The sequence below is a fragment of the Artemia franciscana genome, chromosome 6 (genome assembly GCF_032884065.1).
Source record: "Artemia franciscana chromosome 6, ASM3288406v1, whole genome shotgun sequence".
In the NCBI taxonomy this organism is placed as follows: domain Eukaryota; kingdom Metazoa; phylum Arthropoda; class Branchiopoda; order Anostraca; family Artemiidae; genus Artemia; species Artemia franciscana.
Window position 1 is genome coordinate 30093859 of NC_088868.1, and position 22327 is coordinate 30116185.

At 34.7% G+C, this 22327-nt stretch overlaps 1 protein-coding gene across 3 annotated transcripts in view; it reads right to left on the reverse strand.

The window, feature by feature from the left end:
• Nucleotides 1-429: 429 nt before the first annotated feature.
• The window catches only part of LOC136028298 (galactosylceramide sulfotransferase-like), a 63101-nt gene continuing 41203 nt past the window's right edge, over nt 430-22327 (reverse strand). For all 3 annotated transcript variants that reach the window (XM_065706054.1, XM_065706053.1, XM_065706055.1), the window contains exons 3-4: nt 21226-22029; nt 430-7419 (exon numbers count right to left, since the gene is read on the reverse strand). In XM_065706054.1, the coding sequence (XP_065562126.1) occupies nt 7284-7419; nt 21226-22029 (940 nt within the window). In that variant the 3' untranslated portion in view covers nt 430-7283. The remainder of the gene's footprint in view (nt 7420-21225; nt 22030-22327) is intronic.

Here is a 22327-nt window from a genome sequence, read left to right on the forward strand (position 1 = left end):
ATGCTACTGAGTTGATTCATTTATGACTTCACTCGTTTATTCCCATTGTTGCATAGTTGCGCAAACCTGTTAAAAGGGATTTTTATAGAATCCCCATCCCCTATGAACGAAATGTTTCCTAAGAACCTTGACTCATGCAAGTATGCTGGATTTCAATTTGAATATTTTGGAACAGAGAAAGTAGGAAGGGCTAGTGATGATTTCCTTCCGGGAGGAAAAAAAATCAATTTGTGTGACAATATATAGCCAATTACAGTGAAAATTGTGCCAACCCAGTGCGAGGGGGAAACCCTATAGTTTTCCTGAAGTTGGAGCTACGTCCTTATACATTTTGGGAAGCCGCTGAAGAGCGGCAATTTGTACGAAGGCGGATCCTCTTAGCTACTGAGCACAAGAGAACTTTTCTTTTAAAAACCTGGACAAGGAAAGTAATATAATACTTTTTATTTGTAGTAAAAATAACCAAAAGAGTCGTTATTCCTAGATATCAAAATATATAAGCAACCATAAATATGAATAAATAAAAGTTCAAGTGGCACAATATAATTCACCAAAAATGATACCTTCGAAAGAAGTTAGGAAAGTAAAATGTATAGTAAGATACAAACAACAACCAAGGATTCTATTTTTGTTTAAACAATAGTAAATTCAACAAATACACGTTTATATTAAATTTAGTTTAGACAATTTAATAAAAAACATTGAAATTTATTATCAGATTTAATATAATTCATACGTATAAATAAAATAAATGTATTCAAGTGAAAGTGAGAAGCAATTAAAAAACTTAAGAGAAGCAAAAATTATTCCGTACAAGAAGCAGGGCTGCTCCCTCCCCAGTCCCTCGGTTGTTACAATAAGGTGTTGTAGGGCTTATAAAAAGCTTCTTATTGCAGATCATCGGAATTCATGATTTAGCTATCATTATTGAGGCATTGAGGCAAAAAAGTCAATCTCTAGCGTAAAGAACGAGGGATTGAGGAGAGAATAATTTCTGTTAGTTTTAAGTTTTAAGTTTTAATTTTGTTCCCTACTTTCAGTTAAAAAATCTTGTGTTTTCTATCCAGTTTCTGATGGTTTTCCTTCTAATCGGATCGACAAATCCCACATCCTTCTGTAAAAAATTTCCCCCAAGAGATCCCCCTCCACAAAAATTACCTCCCCCCACTTTTCTGAAAAACCTATTGAGTTTCTTGATAAAAAATACAATGTGTTAGCAATGAGGAAATTCCATAGCTAAAGCCCTCTCCCCGGGGCTTCGGAAGGGGGGCAGTTATTTAATCGTCAAAGGCATTATTATCGGACTTTTCAACTATGTTTAACATAATGGCCGTCTCAAGATTTTGATCAGTTGTCTTCAGGGAAAAAATAGGCATAGAAAGGGGGCTACTTACCCTCCCATCTTTTTGGTCGCCTACAAAGGGCACAAGAACTTCCATTTTCTATTTGTGAGCCCTCTCCCAATCTTATAGTTTGAGATGATCACTTCTGGAAAAAAACCAAAGAAAGCCGTAATCTTTATTATAGAAAAAAAATACAAAATTTCAAATTTTCGTAGACAGGAGCTTGAAACCTCTACAGTATTTTAATCAAATATGCTGATTCTTTTGGTTGGATTTTCATAAGGATCTCTTGATTTTTCGCAGGCGTATTCCCCTTTTTCAATAATCAGGCAAGTTTTCTCAGGCTCATAGCTTTTGATGGATAAGATTAAACTTTATGAATTTTTTATAATTTGAATCAATATAAGATTCAATTATTTTGATGTGTTAATTATTGTCAAATTTATTCTACTTTTAGAGTTTTGGTTGCTATTAGGTGAAGTTGCTCCTTACTTACAGTTCGTTACCACCTAAAGATTGATGGTTGACAATAAGATCATAGTAAAAGTGGCAGCGTTGAAAGGGTGGTCATGGAAAATTTTAGGGTACTCATCTGACCGAAGGTTAAAAGCTTTTGTGCGCTCATTACTACTACTACTAATAGAAATAACTCACTGCAGTACCAAGCCGCCTGAGGCCAACACAGCTACGCACACTCCTCCTCCGACCCAATCTATTCAAGTCGTCCCTCTTTACACCCTCCCAGGAAGTTCTTATTTCCTTTAAATCTTTATTTATGACATCCTCCCACCCCAGTTGGGGACGACCTGCTTTCCGTTTAGCCCCAGACAGTTGGCCAAAAAGGACAATCTTCGGCAATTTGTCATCCTTCATCCGCAGAACGTGGCATAGACATCTCAACGTTTCTTTCATTATAGCCCTAGAAAGCGGGATTGGACCACAATCTTCGTACAATCTACTGTTTGAAATACGGTCAGTCAGCCAGGTACCCAGATCAATCCGTAGGCGTAGCCCTCCCTATTCTTTTCTTTGTCCTAGTCCATCATAGCATTAAATGAAAACTTCTAGATAGATATTTTACTGAAAACACAATGAGAAAGTCTAATAAATATACAAGCAGAGATAATATAACTTAAGTAGCCTCTAGGGCAGGGGACCTAAATTATGTAAATAACCCATTGTTCCCAGAGACATTTTAAAATAAAGGAATGGCAGCAATGTTTTATCTAGGCTCTCTTGTTGTTTTTCCATCATTCCTTGATTCAAGGGGAACTCAAACTTTTCAAAAAAATGGAGAGGTACAAGTAATTAAAAGATAGACCGTAAAACTTTTGTGTTTTATGTGTTGACCAGCAGGGGTACAATTTTAAAATTAAAGTTTAGGCTGGCACACAATTGTGCAAGAAATAAGTCCTGAAATGCCAAACATTTTCCGATTTGTTTCGAACTTAAATCCTTAACTCTCTGTCCAAGTTATGTAGATATGCAAAAACAACTGAAAAAATATTGATTGAGTTTAAAAGGGATAATAAAAAAGTACTCAGCGAAATATTCTCCATATAGTTTGAAACTTATATCCTTAAGCTTAAGGGGAAAAAGTCCACAATGTTATGAAAAAGGTTTGTGTTAGAGAGGCCCGTTGAAAAAAGGAACTGAAAATAGAACAATTTGTTTTGCAGACTTTAAACTTATCTCTGTAAGGTCCTAGATAAGGTGCAGTTTAATAAAGAACAATAGTTTACCAGGAAATAGGTCTTGAAGAATGACCTTTTTTCCAAACAGGTTAAGACTTAAAGTTATGGGTGCAGTTTAGTGAATATTTTTATGCCGGAGGGAAGGGGGAACAAAAGCCTGTTTAGATAAATTTTCTGGTCAAATTTTTCCCATATTCTGTGAGAGATCTTTCATAATCATAAGGAGGAGGAGGGAAATCATCGTCTAAATCATTTTGATTCGCAGGGCTAAATTGTTTTAATGGTTGTAAGCAATATTTCCCTGGTATTACTTAAAACGGGAATGCTGTTTAATCCTTACATCTTAGAGCAGGCATTAAGGGAAAAATATTGGAATGAATGTCATCTTATAAGGTGAGTTGCATGTTAAAATCAAAATAAAATAATAGTCTTGTGCAAATAAAACTGATTTGTATCTAATCGATTTCTATTTACAGGCAGTTCTCATACACACATAAATTGCTTGAATTATCAGTACGAAATCATACAGTTCGTGGTAACGAACTGTAAGTAAGGAGCGACCCGGCTCAATAGTAACTGAAACTTTAAAAAACGAACTTTTTATACCAGATCCACTGGTCCTAGAATGTCGTGAAAGGGCTCATTCTAACTGAAATTAAAAGTTCTAGTGCCCTTTTAAGTGACCAAAAAATTTGAGGGAAACTAGGCCCACTCCCGTGCTCGTTTTTTCCCAAACTCATCGGGTCAAAACTTCAAGATAGCCATTTTGTTCAGCATAGTAAAAAAATCTAATAACTATGTCTTTGAGCACGAATTAATCCCCCACAGTATCCGAGGGAAGGGCTGCAAGTTATGAACTTTGCCCATTGTTTACATATAGTATTGGTTACTGGGAAGCATACAGACGTTTTCAGTGGGGGATGTTTTTGGTAATGGGGAGGGGGGCTAGGTGAGAGGATCTTTCCATGGAGGAATTTATAATGGGGGAAGAGAGTTTCCATGAAGGGGGCGCTGGATTCTCCTGCATTAATTAAAAAAAAAACTATTTTTGGCTGGATTCTCCTGTATTATTTAAAAAAACAATCATAAATTAAGTAAAAAACAAGTTTTTTCAACTAAATGTAAGGAGTAACATTTATACGAAGATAAATCATTATGTATATGAGGGGATTCATATCCCCTCATATACATAATAATAATACATATATACATATACATAATAATATACAATGTGCATAATACATAATAATTCAAAAGAGCTAATTATTCCAATTAAACGGCCTTTGTGATTCAGGGATCATTCTTAAAGAATTTTAACAAAATTCGAACTTTAGTGTAAAGAGTGAGGTATTGACGAGGGACAAACTCCCTCATATATGTAATAAAAAAAATACAAATAGAAGTTTGTTACATAAGTTAATTTGTAAGTTACACATATTTATTCCTAATAAAAACGTTCTTAAATATAATTAAAAGTTCTTGTGGCTTTTTAAAGTAACCATAACAATTGGAGGGCAACTAGGCCCTCTTCCCCGCCCCTTTTCTCAATATATCCGATCAAAACTTTGAGAAAGCCATTTTGCCAAAAAAATTAAAATTAATAAGCAAATTTCGTTTTAATGTTCATGTACGGTGAGCCAAAATCAAAATATACATTAATTCAAAATACCTTCAGAAATAAAATAAAAACAAGTTTTTTCAACTGAAAGTAAGGAGCAACATTAAAATATAAGGCAAACAGAAATTTTTACGCATATAATGAGGTCCGCCCCCTCCTCAATACCTCGCTCTTTACGCTAATGCATTTTCAGTAATTTCAAAAGTCCTATTTATTCTAATTAAACGGCCTTTGTGATTCACGGGTCATTCGTAAAAAAATGGAAAAATTTCTAATTTTAGTGTAAAGAGCGAGGTAATGACGACGGGAGAACCCTCTTATATATGTAATAAAAACATACGAATGAAGAAGTTCGTTATGAAAGTTAATTTGTAAGTTACGCATAATTATGAATAATAAAAACACGCGTAAATAAAATTAAAAGTGCTAGTGGCCTTTTTAACTAGCCAAAAAAATTAGAGGGCAACTAGGCCCCCTCCCCTAACCATTTTTCTCAAAAATACTCTGATCAAAACTTTAAAAAGTAATTTAGCCGAAAAAAGTAAGATTAATGCGCAAATTTCCTTTTAATTATTCTTGAACGGTTAGCCAAAATCAAACCTGCATTAATTCAAAAACGTTCAGAAATTAAATAAAAAACAATTTTTTCAAACTAAAAGTAAGGAGCGACAGTAAAACTCCAAACGAACAGAAATTATTCCATATCTGAAAGAGGCTGTCCCCTCCTCAACGTTCCGTTCTTTACATTAAAGTTTGACTCCTTCTCACGACTGTACTTCTTAAAACAATAGAAAACTTTATCGTAAAGAGCGGAGCCTTGAGGAGGGGACAGCCCCTTTCATATACGGAATCATTTCTGTTTGTTTAAAGTTTTAATGTCGCTCCTTACTTTCAGTTAAAAAAACCTGATGTTATTATTTAATTTACATATTGTATTGGTTATTGATAAGTATACAGACATTTTCAGGGTGGAATTTTTCTGTTGGGGGGGGTCTGGGATTTGGTTACGTGGGATTATCTTTTCATGGAGAAATTTTCTCTGGGAGAAAAGGATTTCCACGAAAGGGCACTTGATTCCCACTATTATTTAAATAACAATCAGAAATCAAACAAAAAAGAAGTTTTTTCAACTGAAACTAAGGAGTAACGTTAAAACTTAAAACGAACAGAAATCTTTACGTATATGAGAGGGTTCGTCCCCTCATCAATACCTCGCTGTTTACGCTAAAGTATTTTTAGTAATTTCAAAAGAGCTATTTATTCTAATTAAACGGCCTTTGTGATTCAGGGGCCATTTTTAAAGAATTGGAACAAAATTCGAACTTTAGATTAAATAGCGAGTTGTTCACGAGGTTGAACACTCCCCTCATATTACGTATAAGAGGAATTTCGTCCCTCGTGGATACCTCGCTCTTTAAGTTAAAGTTCGAATTTCATTAAATAATGGCCGATATAAGCAACACTTTGTTTGTGTTATATTCTGGTCAGTCTTAGCATTTAATTTTATGTTAAAGAACTTCAAAAATATGATTTATATGCGGTAATAAACCATAAGTTTTGTATGTCTTCGGCTTTTGTTTGTTATTAAATAAAAAAAAAGTTTTTTTTTCCAACAGAAAGTAAGGAATAACATTAAAACTTAAGACAAACATAAATTATTACGTATATTTCTTAAAGATCTTTTACTTTCATTCATTTCAGTCATTTGAGAAATTCTCATTTGAGAATGCTCAGTCATTTGAAAAGTTGTGACATTCATTTCCATAAAAAATATTGTCGAACTCTTTAGCTGGTCTGTTGCTTTGCCTTACAAAACTAGTTCCACAAATATCGCAAGTTTAAGTTATGTGTGAGAATCTTTCCATGGAGAAATTTCTCATGGGGAAAGAAATTTTCCAGGGACGAGGAACTGGATTTCACGAAATTATTTAAAAACTATCAGCAATTAAATATAAAACGAGTTTGGTCAACTGAAAGTAAGAAGCAACATTAAAACTTAAAACGAACTGAAAATATTACGTATATGAGGGGGATTGCCTCTCCTCAATAGCTCGCTCTTACGCTAAACATTCTTTTATAACTTTTAAAAGAATTCATTATTCTAATTGAACACCCTTTGTGATTCAGGGATCATTCTTAAACAACGTGAACAAAATCAAACCTTGGTTATTATAATGTTGATTAGTTAAAAAAAAGTGAAATTAATATGCAAATTTCATTTTAGTTATTCATTTACGGTGAGCCAAATTCAAACAATGTATTAATTCAAAAACGCTCAGAAATTAAATAAAAAAAGTATTTTTTAACTGAAATTAAGGAGCGACATGAAAATTTAAAACCAACAGAATTTATTTCGTTTATGAAAAGAGCTGTCTGCTAATCAACGCCCCACTCTTTACCCGAAATATTTTATTGTTTTAAAAAGTAGAGTTGTGAGAAAGTAGAGTTTAGCGTAAAGAGCGGGGCTTTGAGGAGTGGACAGCCCTTTTCATATACGGAATAATTTCTGTTCTTTTCAAGTTTTAATGTCGCTCCTTACTTTCAGTAAAAAAAAAAAATACTAATTTTTTTAAATTTGATTTACTACCAAAGTTGAAACAAAGAAAGTTGTTATTTCTGGAGATCGCATCATATCTTTACTTCTGGCCGTAACATATCAAGTGAGTGTAACACTGCCATGTCAGATCGCTTCCATTGAGCTGCTTTGAGTACGTCCAAGAGATCGAATCCAGCTAAAGCGTAAAGTCTACATCCAGGAGTTTGCCTGTAAGAATATACAAGTAAATATATATATATATATATATATATATATATATATATATATATATATATATATATATATATATATATATATATATATATATATATATATATATATTTATATATATATAATCAATCTTTTACTTGTTCCATTAAGCACAAAAAATCGACCGAGGAAAAATATTGGAAAACATGAATTAGACTTAGATGGATTTTGGATTGATTTATGCCATCTATTTGAGTCTAATGGTATGGCTAGTGTAATAAAATGTTTAAATTAGTTATCAAAGAACAACTTAATAAAATTATTTTGGATCTTAAAAATTATATAATTTGTAATTTTAAAACTAAATCGATTTACGATTTAATTTTAATTTTAGTGAAAGCAAATTTTATTTCAAAACAGAATTAGTCTGATAAGAAGTTTAACAAGAAAACAAATTTTTATCTATAAATCCTATTAAAGTTTAATAGATTTTTTTCTGAAAGTTTAATATTGAAAATGTTAATCTAACTTGAATTTTAAACGAGCGGGAGGTGTAGCAAGTTCTTTCTAATAATTTGAAATATAAGGACTTAACCTTAACTTTAAAGCCTATTGTTTTGGATTTTAAAAAATCTAATTATATTTTACACTGAATTGTCAATAATTCATTATAGGTGATTGACTCTTTGACAACGGTTGCAGCTAAAATGTGGAACCTTTTGATTATGCAACACCGTATACAAATCTATCACTTACATGGTATAACATGCAAACACACCGATTTTGTTTTTTAAAGTTGCCTGACAATATACCATAAAATTGTTATATGCTGCCAGAACCTCTTGGGGTCTCAAACCACTTACTCTAATAAAGTTATATAAGGCTGCTGGTCCTGAGCAGATCAGTTTTCCATTGCTGGGGCTTGCCCATGAGTTTGGGGCCCCCACATTCACATCCAGAGCCACATGTCCTCCTCCATTGGGACATGTCCCCCAACAGGCCCACAATGCCCTCTCATAGATATTTTTTTGTGATGGATTTTTACATATAAATAAAATCTAAGATATCTAATTCTTTCTTTTCAAATTTAAGTAGCGGAACCCTTTTATTATGTAATGAATACATGGTTTTTTAGAATTTTGGACACAGAAGACTGTACATTCCAGATTTTTACAAATGAACCCTTCATGCTTCAATTTAAAGTTCACACACACACAAAAACACACACACACACACACCTATATATATATATATATATATATATATATATATATATATATATATATATATATATATATATATATATATATATATATATATATATATATATATATATAAAAAAAAAAAAAAAATCTAGTCACGAGTTTGAGAAAATTTGTCGAGAGCCTAAAATTTAGAGAAAAATGATATTTACGTACATAAGCATTGAAATCATGTGATATACTTATATAAAAGTCTTCATAGATGTAACTTTCATAAAAGATGTCATACTAACAATCAATCACTTCCTAATGCAATGTAGCATAAAGACAATCTCCATCCAAATCGATTTAAATCCTCCTTCTTTGCACCCTCCCAGGAAGTCCCTGTTTCCTTTAAATCTTTCTTAATGACATCCTCCTCACCCAGCCTCATATGACCTCCTTTCGGATTAGCCCCAGAAAGTTGGCTGAAAAAGACAATCTTCGGCAATCTGTCGTCCTTCATCCGCAGAACGTAACCCAGTCACCTCATCCTCTATCTCATTATAACCCTAAAATGTGGGATTGAATCAAACTTTTCGTACAGCCTACTGTTTGAAATACGGTCAGTCATCTCGGTACTTATAACAATTTCTCTGGAAACAGTCATCATTTCCAATGTTCTAATCTTGGTTTGCAGACTTATCTTCCTATTCTTCTAAACTTTATTTATCTGTAAAAATGCACCTTGAGGCTTGGCTGTTCTACTTTTAACATCTTCACTGCTCCCAACGTCTTTACTAATAAAACTAGCAAAGTAAGTGAAGCTGTCCATCTAATCTATGTTTTCGTTACCCAAAGTCACCTTTTCATCTTCATTTGCTCCTAGTCTTAGTGACTTAGTCTTTTCAACATTAACTTTCAAACCGATTCTAGCACCCTGAATTCGCAAAACCTCTAAAAATTCATTCATTTTGCTCACACTTTCATTTAGGATGCTTAAATCATCAGAATAATCTAAGTCAAGGAGAGCTTTTTCTTCCCATTAGATTAATGTATGCTACAAATACTTCTTCCGTAGCCAGTACTACACCCTGAACTCACAAAACCTCTAAAAGTTCATTCATTTTGCTCACTTTTTCATCTAATATGCTTAAATCATCAGCATAATCCAAGCCCAGGAGTGTTTTTCCTCCCCATTTGATTCCGTGGTCTCCAATTGCCTTTCCTGTGCTCCTTAAGACGAAGTCCATCAAAATGTTCCATATAAAGGGGGATAGAAAACAACCATGCTAAACTCCTAATTTAATACAAAACCAGTTGCTAACCTCATTTCTTACTTTAATAACAGCAGAGGTATCAAAAAGTTCGTGGTAACGAACTGTTGTAAGGAGCGACCCGGCTCAATAGTAAACGAAACTCTAAAAAACGGAATTTTGATGCTATAAGATACATCAAAAGAATCGGTTTTTCATGCTGATTTTAAATATATAAGTTTCATCAATATTAGTCTTTGTCATCAAAAGTTACGAGCCTGAGAAAATTTGCCGCATTTTGGAAAATAGGGGGAAACACCCCCTAAAAGTCATAGAATCTTGACGAAATCACACCATCGCATTCAGCATTTCAGAGAACCCTATAGCAAAAATTTCAAGCTCCTATCTACAAAAATGTGGAATTTCGCATTTTTTGCCAGAGGACAGATCACGGGTGCGTGTTTATTTGTTTTTTTTTCCAGGGGTCATTGTATCGACCAAGTGGTCCTAGAATGTCGCCAAAGGGCTCATTCTTACGGAAATGAAAAGTTCTAGTGCCCTTTCTAAGTGACCAAAAAATTGGAGGGCACCTAGGCCCCCTCCCACGCTCATTTTTTTCCCAAAGTCAAAGGATCAAAATTTTCAGATTTTGTTCCGCATAGTCGAAAACCATAATAACTATGTCTTTGGGGACGACTTACTCCCCCACAGTCCCTGGGGGAGGGGCTGAGACTTACAAACTTTGACCAGTGTTTACATACAGTAATGGTTATTGGGAAGCGTACAGACGTTTTCAGTGGGATTTTTTTGGTTTGAGGGTGGGTTTGAGGGGAGGGGGCTATGTGGGAGGATCTTTACTTGGAGGAATATGTCATGCGGGGAAGATAAATTCAATGAAAAGGGCGATTTTCTAGCATTACTATAAAAAAAACAATGAAAAATAAACATGAAAAAGTTTTTTTCAATTGAAAGTAATGAGTAGCATTAAAACTTAAAATGAACAGAGATTATTATGCATATGAGGGGTTCTAAAAATACTTTAGCATAAAGAGCGAGGTATGTAGGAGACGATAAATACCTCGCTCCTTATGCTAAAGTATTTTTAGTAATTTAAACTATTTATTCTACGGCCTTTCTGATTCAGGGGTTATTCTTAAAGAATTGGGACAAAACTTAAGATTTAGTGTAAAGAGCGAGGTATTAACGAGGGGACAAACCCCTCATATACATAATAAAAATATAAGAATATAAAAGTTTGTTACGTAAGTTAATTTTTAAGTTACGTATATTTTTACTGATAAAAACGTTCGTTAAAAACTAAAAGTTTTAGTTGCCTTTTTAAGTCACCGAAAAATTGGAGGGCAACAGGGCTCCTTCCCCACCCCTTATATCTCAAAATCGTCTGATGAAAACTAAGAGAAAGCCATTTAGCCAAAAAAAGAATTAATATGCAAATTTCATTTTAATGATTTATGTGCGGAGAGCCAAAATCAAACATACATTAATTCAAAAACGTTCAGAAATTAAATAATAAAAAACAAGTTTTTTTGACTGAAAGTAAGGAGCGACATTACAACTTAAAACGAACAGAAATTACTCCGTATATGAAATGGGTTGTCCCCTCCGCAATCCCTCGCTCTTTACGCTAAAGTTTAACTCTTTGCCACAGTTCTACTTTTTAAAACAATTAAAAACTTTAGCGTAAAGAGCGAGGGATTGCGGAGGGGACAACCCATTTCATATACGGAGTAATTTCTGTTCGTTTTAAGTTTTAATATCGCTCCTTACTTTTAGTTAAAAAACTAGTTTTTTTTTATTCTCATAAATAGCTCTAATCACTTTAATATATTTTTCTGGTATACCATGTAAAGATAAGACCTTCGATAAAGTTCTTATATCAACAGAATTGAAAGCTTGCTCATAATCTATAAAACAGAGGACGAAAGATGATTGATAGCTCAGGCACTTCTAAATTTTTAACCTAAGACTGAAAATTTGGTTGACAAATCCTCTACCTTTTCTAAAAGCGCACTATTCTTCTCTTATAACGTTGTCTACAGCATCTCTCAGTCTAAAATTTGTCATATCACTAAGTAAAGAGCTACCTACAGAGACCAAACTAATAACTCGATAATTACAACACTCACTAAAAATTAAGCAAAGAGAAAACGGGTTTTAATTTCGACAAAGAAGTGAACAAAAAATAAAATATTAAAACAAACGGTGTATAAATGGGAATCTCTTAAAAGCGAAAATTTTATTTACATTACACTACAGTGAAAATTATATAATAAATATAATTTTTACTTTTAATAGATTCCCATTTATACACCGTTTGTTGCAGAGGAAAGGAACCCATGGTTTCATTATAAACATTTGCCTTGGTGTTGTCTTAAATTATTACCATCAGTGCTGGGAGTTTTGTTTATAATGTGAGTTGTTTATATTTATTTATTGATTTTTTTTCGTGTATTTAGTTGCCATGGTTTTTTTTGTGTGTGTTATGCTCTAGAAAAACATTTTTTTTGTCGTTTGTATTTTTTTTCCGTTGAGAAAGGCTCCCGGACGTAAGGCTGAAATATTCGGATTATTTTTATTTTTTTTAGTTAAAGTGTAGTTTTGGTTTTGTTTTTTTATTGTTTGTTCACTGCTTTGACGAAATTAAAACCGTTTCCTCTTTGCTTAATTTTTCGGAAATGGAAAAGCAGTGTAGTCTAAGAAATTATTTACAACACTCACTCTTATCACCTTTCTTATACAGTGCTTTAACTAAGGTTTATCTGAAATCGCTAGGTACTTCCCTTTTTCAAAAATCATATCCATGATCTTCAGTAACTTATTTTTAACCTCAGAGCCACCAAATTTAAGAAACTCATTAACCTAACTATCAGCACCTGGAGTCTTATTATTTTTTATTCCTTTTAGTACTGTCGCTAATTCTTCTTCATAAAACAAATATTCCTTGACATCCAAGGTATCTTTGACTTTTTCATTTTCATTACACTCTCAAAATGCTCTGCCCATCTTTCTTTAATTGGTTCCTTATTATTAATTGCAGTTCCGTTCCTATTTTAACTGGGACAAGTCCGGATTGACTTTTCCTTCTCAATTTATTAAAATGCCAGGACAATATTTTATTATTATGACGTCTAGCTTTGTCTTTCAGATCCTCGGCAATTTTATCCATGGCCTCCACTTCAAACCTCCGTAGCTAATATTTTAATGCTTTTCCCACTTTCCTTGCATTTCTTTTGTTTTCCTATGATCGATCATTTGGAATCATAACTTCTATCATCATAACTATCATCATAACTTCCTGGGAGGTAGTTACCTTCTGAAATTTCAGCTATAAATTGACCCTAGACACTACTAGATGCTGATCTTTATTTTTAAAATCAATAAAAGCACTCCTATATATCCTAGTATGATCCATTGATTCTGCCGGTCTTCAGTTTACAATAACATAATAAATAAGGTTTTCTGTCTTACCATCACTTGAACACCATGTTAACTTACGGGAAATTTTATGATTAAACACCGTATTGGTCATAACTAGATTGTTATACCTACAAAATTGCAGCAATCTGTAGCCATTAATTGTTTTCGTTTCCTACATTAAATTTACCTATGCTAGGATACCATCTATCCCTATTTCTACTGACCTGGGCATTAAAATCTCCTAATAAAAACACGGTGTTTGCACCTGAGACCCAGTCTACTTGCTCCTATAACTGTGAGTAAAATTTATCTGAGTCACTAGTGTCTCCGTCAGTCGGCTCTACAAGAGCATATACTGCTATAACTGATACCCTGAGCTTTTTTATCATAAAATGAGTGACTAGAATTCTATTATTAATACCTTCCCAGCGTAAACAAGACTTCGAAGCTTCCTTATTCATCATGAGCCCTACTCCCAGTCAATTAACTCCTTTCTTTCAACCTGAGTAAATAAATTCTATATCACCCAATTTCATACTTCCTACCTCTGGGGTACGAGTTTCTGAAACTCCTAAGAACACCTGATCCAATCGTCTGAATTCATTAGTTAAAATGTCGATACCATAGTTTCTTTTAACGTTGTAACATTCCAAGTTCCAATTTTCCAATTCTTCAAACCATTGAAATTATGTTAGCCTCACATAAGCAACGGTGTTGGCTACCAGTGCAGAACGGGGACCAACATATCTTCTCGAGTCTATACTGAAGGGCTTAACCCGGCTTTGACCCGGACAACAATAAAATCCTGGGACCTTCAACAAAAATGGAAACTTTGTGCAATCCTGGGCCCATCTTGGTTACAACATGGTTTAAAGCTCGTGGCGATGCTCTTCTATGGACAAGAGTCGAAAACCTGCACAGACAGTCTCAAGCCTATTACCTCCAACTCATTATATATTCATGCCTGCAAATATTATGCTAAAACGGGGAGGCAATTCTAGCTGGGAAAAGTTTTTCAATCCGAAACGCCCGCAAAAACAGATAAAGCCTAGGAAAATTATCCATTAATCAGAATCCCCTGCGAATGCTGTGTCGTTTACTTGGCTGCAAATTCCTCAAGAGGCGCCACTCCTCAAGTGGGGTTAGAGTTGACCGGAAGGTCCCAAGTCATTCAGGTACCCCGAAAGGGTCGGATATAAATTAAAGTTGCTAGTGCCCTGATCAAGTGACCAAAAAGATTGAAGGGTAGCTAGTCCCCCGCCTCTGTGCTCCCTCCCCTACCCCAAATTCGTTCGACACAAATTTCGAGATGGCCACATTGTTCAAAATAGTTCAAAGGTCCAATAAATATGCTTTTGGCGATAACATTACCCTTCATATTTCCTGGAGAAAGGGATGGTTGTGATATCAGGTGTATCGGTATCTCTAGTATCGTAATCGGGCGTATCGGTATCGGTTTTTTTTAAATCATGGTTTTGTGCCTTCTATATGATTTTTTTTTTAGTAAAAACTGAAAAAGATTAACTTAAAAGCAAAGTTTTTCTGAGGGAAGTAAAACGCGAAGTTGAAGCTAAAAGCTACAAAACTATTATTTCGTAGCCTATCTAACATATATCGACTAAACTAGTGCAAATATACCAACTGGTGATATTTTCTTATGTTTGTTGATAATAAAAGCATAAAGTAAGTAAGTAAGTAAGACGGCACTAGACCCTTACGGTCCAAATCGGCGGTGCTGATCTCCGTTTCATAGCCCTTCAGCCAGGAAGTGCAATGGGGGGTTGGGGGCCAACCATCCTGTGCTTTCAGACACCCTTCCTGCTTACCTTCCCCAGATTTCTCCAGGTACCCATTTAGAGCTGGGTCGACTCCGGCTGAGCTTACAGAGTCACGCCACTGACCCCCGCCCCAAACTAAATAATTGGTGACTACTGGGATTGAACCCGTGCCCCTTGGACACATAATTCCCACGCCAGCGATGAAAAAACATAGCGATGAAAAAACAAAAGCAAAGTATAAAAACAAGAATATTGATTTAGGAGTCAAATGTGAGTACGTAGCCTCACAAAAACAAACTAATCTATAACACTTTTCATAACCTTACACCAGCTGTGATATCAATAACTTTCAAAACACAATTGAAATTATTTGAAAAAGTTAGGCATAAAAAAATATTATTTTAAGAAGTGCCATGTCATCAAACAGCATACAAAGATAATGGATCATTTATCAGGTATCATCTTGGTCTCTCGCAGTATTACTTCAAATGAAGAACAAATAAATGATAATATAAACTCCAGAAATCCGTTTATTTCCCTCTATAGAGCGGAATACTTCAAGTTATAATAAATAACTTGAATAATAAATAAATAAATAAATTCTAAAACGAGTCTGTTGTCCTAATTTTATCAAGATTGCTTCACTTCGAACTTGTCTACAAAATAATCATAAAATGTCCTTTTTAGATCCAAAACGACAGTCAATCATTGAACTAAGCTCATTGTGCAGATGTGATGCCAAATTAAACGAAAAAAAAATCAAGCAACAATCCTAATTTTTTTTAATTTTATGTTGCTAAAAGTATACTTAAATGGTTTGCATTTACTGTACCAAAACCCTTTTATTTTTGTGTGTTTGCAGTAAAACGCTAGTTTTTATAATCTTACAAACATGGGGAAATGTTACCATTTGGTTCATTTGTACTACTTTTATTGATATATGTAAAATAGGCTGTGAAGTAATAATTTTTGTTCATTGTGTTGCGAGAGCAACACTTTGGTTTTGTCCCGTTTTTTTTCCCATGCCGCCGATCTCAGCTTATTCCTGGAAACTGGTAAGGGTCTAACCTGTGCGGTTTTTATGAAAAGTGTGGACCTCAGGCCGGATTGATGAATATGACATAACATTTTGGAAAGCTCCACAGAACTCTTGCCTGGGGCCAAAAAGGATGGTTTTTGCTTGTCGACGAGCCAGAGCCTTTGGTGTGCGAAGTGAAGTGAAGTTATATAGCCTATGTCAGAGAGGAGTATCTGAAGTTGTGCAGCCAAGCTTTCGTTTCATCAAACCATGTTTCTGCTTTCGAGTGGAAAGCTCCGTTCTAGCAGGCAAGCAGGCAGGCACCACTTTCAAATTGAAGATGGACTAAAATCTATAAGTATTAAATATATGCGGCAGTTATCCGGTCCCCCAGCCAATATATCTTCTTTGAGTGATAAATAGAAAAACTTACAGAAGCAAAAATGTGGTATTTTCCCACGGGTCGGAAAGTGTTGCCATCTATTGTTTCTGCCCATTTCTGTTGGTGATTTCACCTGAGTTTATCATTCGGTTTTTTTGGACTTGGGATTTCGGTAGAGAAATGGTATCAGATATGCCTAATAAACTTTAAAAGTTCTCTCATTGCTAAAGAAATTGGAGCTTATTCTTTGCTCCTTTTTAAGTAGTGACGCTAGAAAGTTGGCCAATGGCAAAAAAAAAAAAATATTTTTTTTCAACTAAGACAGATAGAAATTTTTACTAAACAGCAATTGATAGCTCTTGATGAGCTGATGAAAGTATATGACATCCATTTTTTGGTACAAAATTCCTTCATGAGGTATACCAGTTTGAAAGTTTCAAGGGGTTGACAACTTCAGTAGTAAGGTACACACTGAAACGAAATCTAGGCCGATACAAATTGTGAGACACACAAATAGAGGAATTGTAAGGAGCCGTCGGCTGTTAGGTAATAATCACCTTCGGAAATGAAGGGTTAGCAACTTCTGCTAGTTGGTGTATCTATTATTTGTTTCCAGTGTATTTGATGGTAAAACCAATTTGGTTCCAGTGGAAAGACATGCAGGGGCTTGTAATTAATAATCTGCTGTTAGACTTCAGTAAGCTTCAGTGATTAGGGGTTTGCAACTATGCTAGTTGGTGGTACCCATTTATTCGTTTCCGGGAGCGTGATGCCTATCACGGGACTTATAAGTAAGAATCGGTTCACTTTGGGCAAGAAACGACTTTTAACTCATAATCATCTTCGGCAATGAGGGGTTTGCCACTTTTACTAGTTTTTGTACCTATTATTTGTTTCCGGTGTATTTGATGGTTAAACCAATTTGGTTCCAGTGGTAAGACATGTAGGGGACTTGTAAGAAATAATCGGCTGTTTGGCTACAATCATCTTCAGCGATAAGGGGTTTGCAACTTTTGCTAGTTGGTGTACTCATTCATTTGTTTCCGGTGAACCTGATGTCTATTACGGGAGAGGAACTTGTAAGTAAGAATCTGTTCACTTTAGGCTAGAAATTTGTGCAAATTGGTGCACATTGTATTCGATCTCTTTAAATCTGACAGAATTAAGTATTTACGCAACGGATACAAACGAAAACAATGACGTAAATTCGTAATAATTAGGGGCACCAATGGTATTTTAATCCTGAAATGGTACGTACAGCTTTATAATCAAACAGTTCGTGGTAACGAACTGTAGTAAGGAGCGACCCGGCTCAATAGTAACCAAAACTCTAAAAAATGGAATTTTGATACCAATAGCTACATCAAAAGAATCGCATTTTAATGCTGGTTTTAAATATATAAGTTTCATCAAGTTTAGTCTTACCCATCAAAAGTTACGAGCCTGAGAAAATTTGCGTTATTTTAGAAAATAGGGGGAAACGCCCCCTAAAAGTCATAGAATCTTAACGAAAATCACACCATCAGATTCAGCGTATCAGAGAACCCTACTGTAGAAGTTTCGAGCTCCTATCTACAAAAATGTGGAATTTTGCATTTTTTGCCAAAAGGCAGATCACGGATGCGTGTTTATTTGTTTTTTTTGTTTTTGTTTTTTTTCTTTTTCCCAGGGGTGATCGTATCGACCCAGTTGTCCTAGAATGTTGCAAGAGGGCTCATTCTAATGGAAATGAAAAGTTCTAGTGCCCTTTTTAAGTGACCAAAAAAATTGGAGGGCACCTAGGCCCCCTCCCACGCTAATTATTTTCCCAAAGTCAACGGATCAAAATTCTGAGATAGCCATTTTATTCAGCGTAGTCGAAAAACCTTATAACTATGTCTTTGGGGACGACTTACTCCCCCACAGTCCCCGTGGGAGGGGGGACAAGTTACAAACTTTGACCTGTGCTTACATATAGTAATGGTTATTGGGAAGTATACAGGCGTTTTCAGGAGGATTTTTTTGGTTTGGGGGAGGGGTTGAGAAGAGGGGGATATGCTGGGGGAACTTTCCTTCGAGAATTTGTAATGGGAGAAGAAAATTTCCATGAAGGGAGAGCAGGATTTACTAGCATTATTTAAAAAAAACAATTAAAAAATAAAAGTGAAAAAGCTTGTTCAGCTGGAAGTAAGGAACAGCAATAAAACTTAAAACAAACAGAAATTATTACCCATATGAGGGGCTCACCTCCTTCTAATACCTCGCTCTTTACGCTAAAGTATTTTCAGTAATTTCAACTACTTATTCTACGGCTTTTGTGATTCAGGGGGTCATTCTTAATGAATTGGGATAAAATTTAAGCTTTAGTGTAAAGAGCGAGGTACTGACGATGGGGCGAATCCCCTCATATATGTAATAAAAACATGAGAATACAAAAGTTCTTATAGGGACGTGTGGCCGTACCTTATTTTGTAAATAACTCTACTCTAGACAAACTATGGTGGTCATGTCAGTGAACGTGTGGTAAACAGCGATGCAAAAATTTTGAAAATAAGAGCTGGGATTTTTATGGAAACTCCAAATATATACGTTGTCTAGACTGGAGAAACCTGAGAAAAGTTATTCGCACAAAATTCGAAACAAAGCTAATTTATAAGTTACGTAAATCTTTTACCAATAAAAAGATTCGTAAAAAATTAAAAGTTCTAGCTCCTTTTTAATTAACCAAAAAATCGGGGGGCAACTAGGCTTCGTCCCCCGCTCTTTTTTTCTCAAAATCATTCGATCAAAATTATGAGAAAGCCATTGAGCCAAAAAAAAAATATGCAAATTTCGTTTTGATTATTCCTCTGCGGAGAGCCAAAATCAAAACATGTATTGATTCAAAAACGTTCAGAAATTAAATAAAAAAAACAAGTTTTTTTAACTGAAAGTAAGGAGCGACATTAAAACTTAAAACGCACAGAAATTACTTCGCATATGAAAGAGGCTGCTTCCTCATCAACGCCCCGCTCTTTACGCTAAAGTTTTTTACTGTTTTAAAAAGAAGAATTGAGAGAAAGAGTCAAACTTTAGCGTAAAGAGCGGGGCGTTGATGAGGAAGCAGCCTCTTTCATATACGAAGTAATTTCTGTGCGTTTTAAGTTTTAATGTCGCTCCTTACTTTCAGTTAAAAAAACTTGTTTTTTTTTATTTAATACCAACTAGATTATATAAGATATTGTTCCAAGTTTTCATCCGTCACGATGTCTACGATTGAAAAGGATAAAGTTTAACTCGCTGCAAAGTCAATTTAGTCCCTTTTTCGATATTATTTTGTAGTTGTTGTTTTTTCAACGCTGAGGAATAGCCTTTGGTCATGTGATAACTGATTGCGTTCTTGTTTGAACATACCGTTTTAAAAGCTTCGATAGGCTGAGAACTTCATCATTTAACCGATAGTGAAGATACAAGCACAAACGAGAATGTAAGACAATGAGATAGTTTCGCAATAATTAATAAAATGTCATCTATGGTATTTTGATCCTGAAAAGTTAGGGATAGCTTTATAATACCAACTAGATTGTATAAGATATTGTCACGAGTTTTCATCCGTCACGATGTCTACGATTGAAAATGATAAAGTTCAACTGGCTGCAAAATCAATTTAGTCCCTTCTGTCGATACTATTTTGTTGTTGTTTTTTCAACGCTGAGGAATAGCCTTTGATCATGTGATTACTGATCGATAGGGAAGAAACAAAACCAAAGTGTTGCTCTCGCAACACTTTAGTCGGCGAAGCCGGACAAAGGTTGCCGCAAAACTTCACGTTGCCCGGGCAACGTAGGTCTTGTTTTAAGTTTCAACTTCACTCAGAAAAACTTTATTTTCTTAAGTTAATCATAAGTTAAGAGCTATGTAACAACTGAACAACAAGTTTTCCCCTAAGTATATAAAAGAGCATGAGAAAGCACCCACGAGAGTCTAGCTATTCAGTAGCATCAAAAGGAGACGGCAAGTTATTCTCTACACGCCGAACCAATGGCTCATCCTCTCCATACGACCCTACGACTTCAACCATTGAAACTCTACGTCTGGCTGGCTGATGAGTTATGGCTAGTTATGAGTTATGGCTCTTTAAACACTGAGCTTATTAATAATAGAACCGCGAAAGATTACCAGAAGGAACTAGAAAGGAAAATCAAAATACATTCAAGGGAAAGTAGGACCGAGGTGAAAACAAAGTCTCCCAAATCCGGAATGAGCTTAACTGATGAAAAGTATATTTATCCGATAATTAGGGCCAGGGCACCAACACTGTTTGCAGTCCTGCTCTGGTTCTGGATTTGGTAAACTCGTAAAATGCCTAGGCTGCCACAACGAAAATCAACTGCTTCCCTTTCATTGACAGGGTGAGGAAAGACGCTATTGAAAGACCAGAAACAACCAAACCATATCACAACACTGGGAGAGCTCCAACCTATAGATCAGGATTGAATTCTCGTTAGGGCATTTACCAGAGATTTGAATTTTGGCACTTAATTTTGGGAGTTAAAAAAAATTGAACAATAATATACAGTGATAAAAGTTTAATTATTATTTTACCCCTATCCATGCATTCAGGTCTTGCAATAAATACCTTACAGTCAATCAATAACTGTATTTTCTCAATATAATTTTCATCGTAATGCATATTTTATGTATAGCCTATGTTTTTTTAATAGTTGAAGATTGGTATATTAAAATCCGTTGGCGCATCACAGTATATATAATTTTCAGCTTTCCTTTCTTTGTTTGACAAATTTTTACCTACCTTACTTTTTTAATTAAAAGATTAGTGAGGCTTTTTTCGCCTGATAAGCATCTTTGCACTATTTGATCTATTGTTGATGATAATTTCCTTTTTTCCTCTTCCATCTTCTCGTATCCAAATTTCTCAACTTTTTCGTCAAAAATCTTTCTGAATTTACTGTAGAGCAAACTATCTGCTTTTAGCCAATTTTTTAATAACTTTTCCTGACGAGCGGACAATTTTATTTTCGTACTATCATGTCGAGCGTTTAGTTTCAGAAAAACTAAATCTTTGTATTCCCAGCATAATAGGTGTTTTAATAAAACAATTGATTCTTCCATTTTTTCAGTAATCATTACAAAATCAAAATTTATTGCAGTTTCTTCAACAAACTGTTTCACTTTGATTTCGTTATCAAAATCTTTTACAGGAAAACCAAGATCGAAGAGCATTTGATTTCTTCCATATCTATTATTTTGTATTCTCCAATATTTCATCTTCCGCTTAAATTTTGTGTCTTCCAATTTATCCAAAAACTCTGGTAGGGTTATATTCCCTAAGAATTTATAAAATTTGAAATAGCCATAAAGAGATTCAAAAAGTTGAGTTGGCTCTCGAATCATCGTGACAAAAGCAGGGTCTCCACCTCCCAAGGCTTCTTTTACTGCACTATGGTTCCATCTTGTGTGTACAGCCATTATATCATAACCCAAATTGTGCCACGGTGTTTCTTCTACCAGTTTTAATGAGAATAACTCCGGACTGCCAACATAATTCCACCTCTTTAATGGAAGAATGGCGTTTAAGTCATTGATATATGCATACCTGAAATGAAGGAATTGGCTAATGAGGGTTTATGAGAAATAAAGTTGTTTGTGAAACAACTTCTAGCTTGCTCCACAATACAATTTTTATTGTTTAGGATTGTTGCTTTAGTACAGGAAATGTAACCAGAAGTGGTATGTTATGAATACAGGCATGGTACGATCACTTCTGGTGAAATAAAAAAACGAACAAAAGAAGAATAGAAAAAAAAACAGCATATTTAACCGTTCTTATCAATGAAAATGGGAAACCCTGAAATTTTATAAATGGTGGCTTGAAACCGATCCTGAAAGCTTCA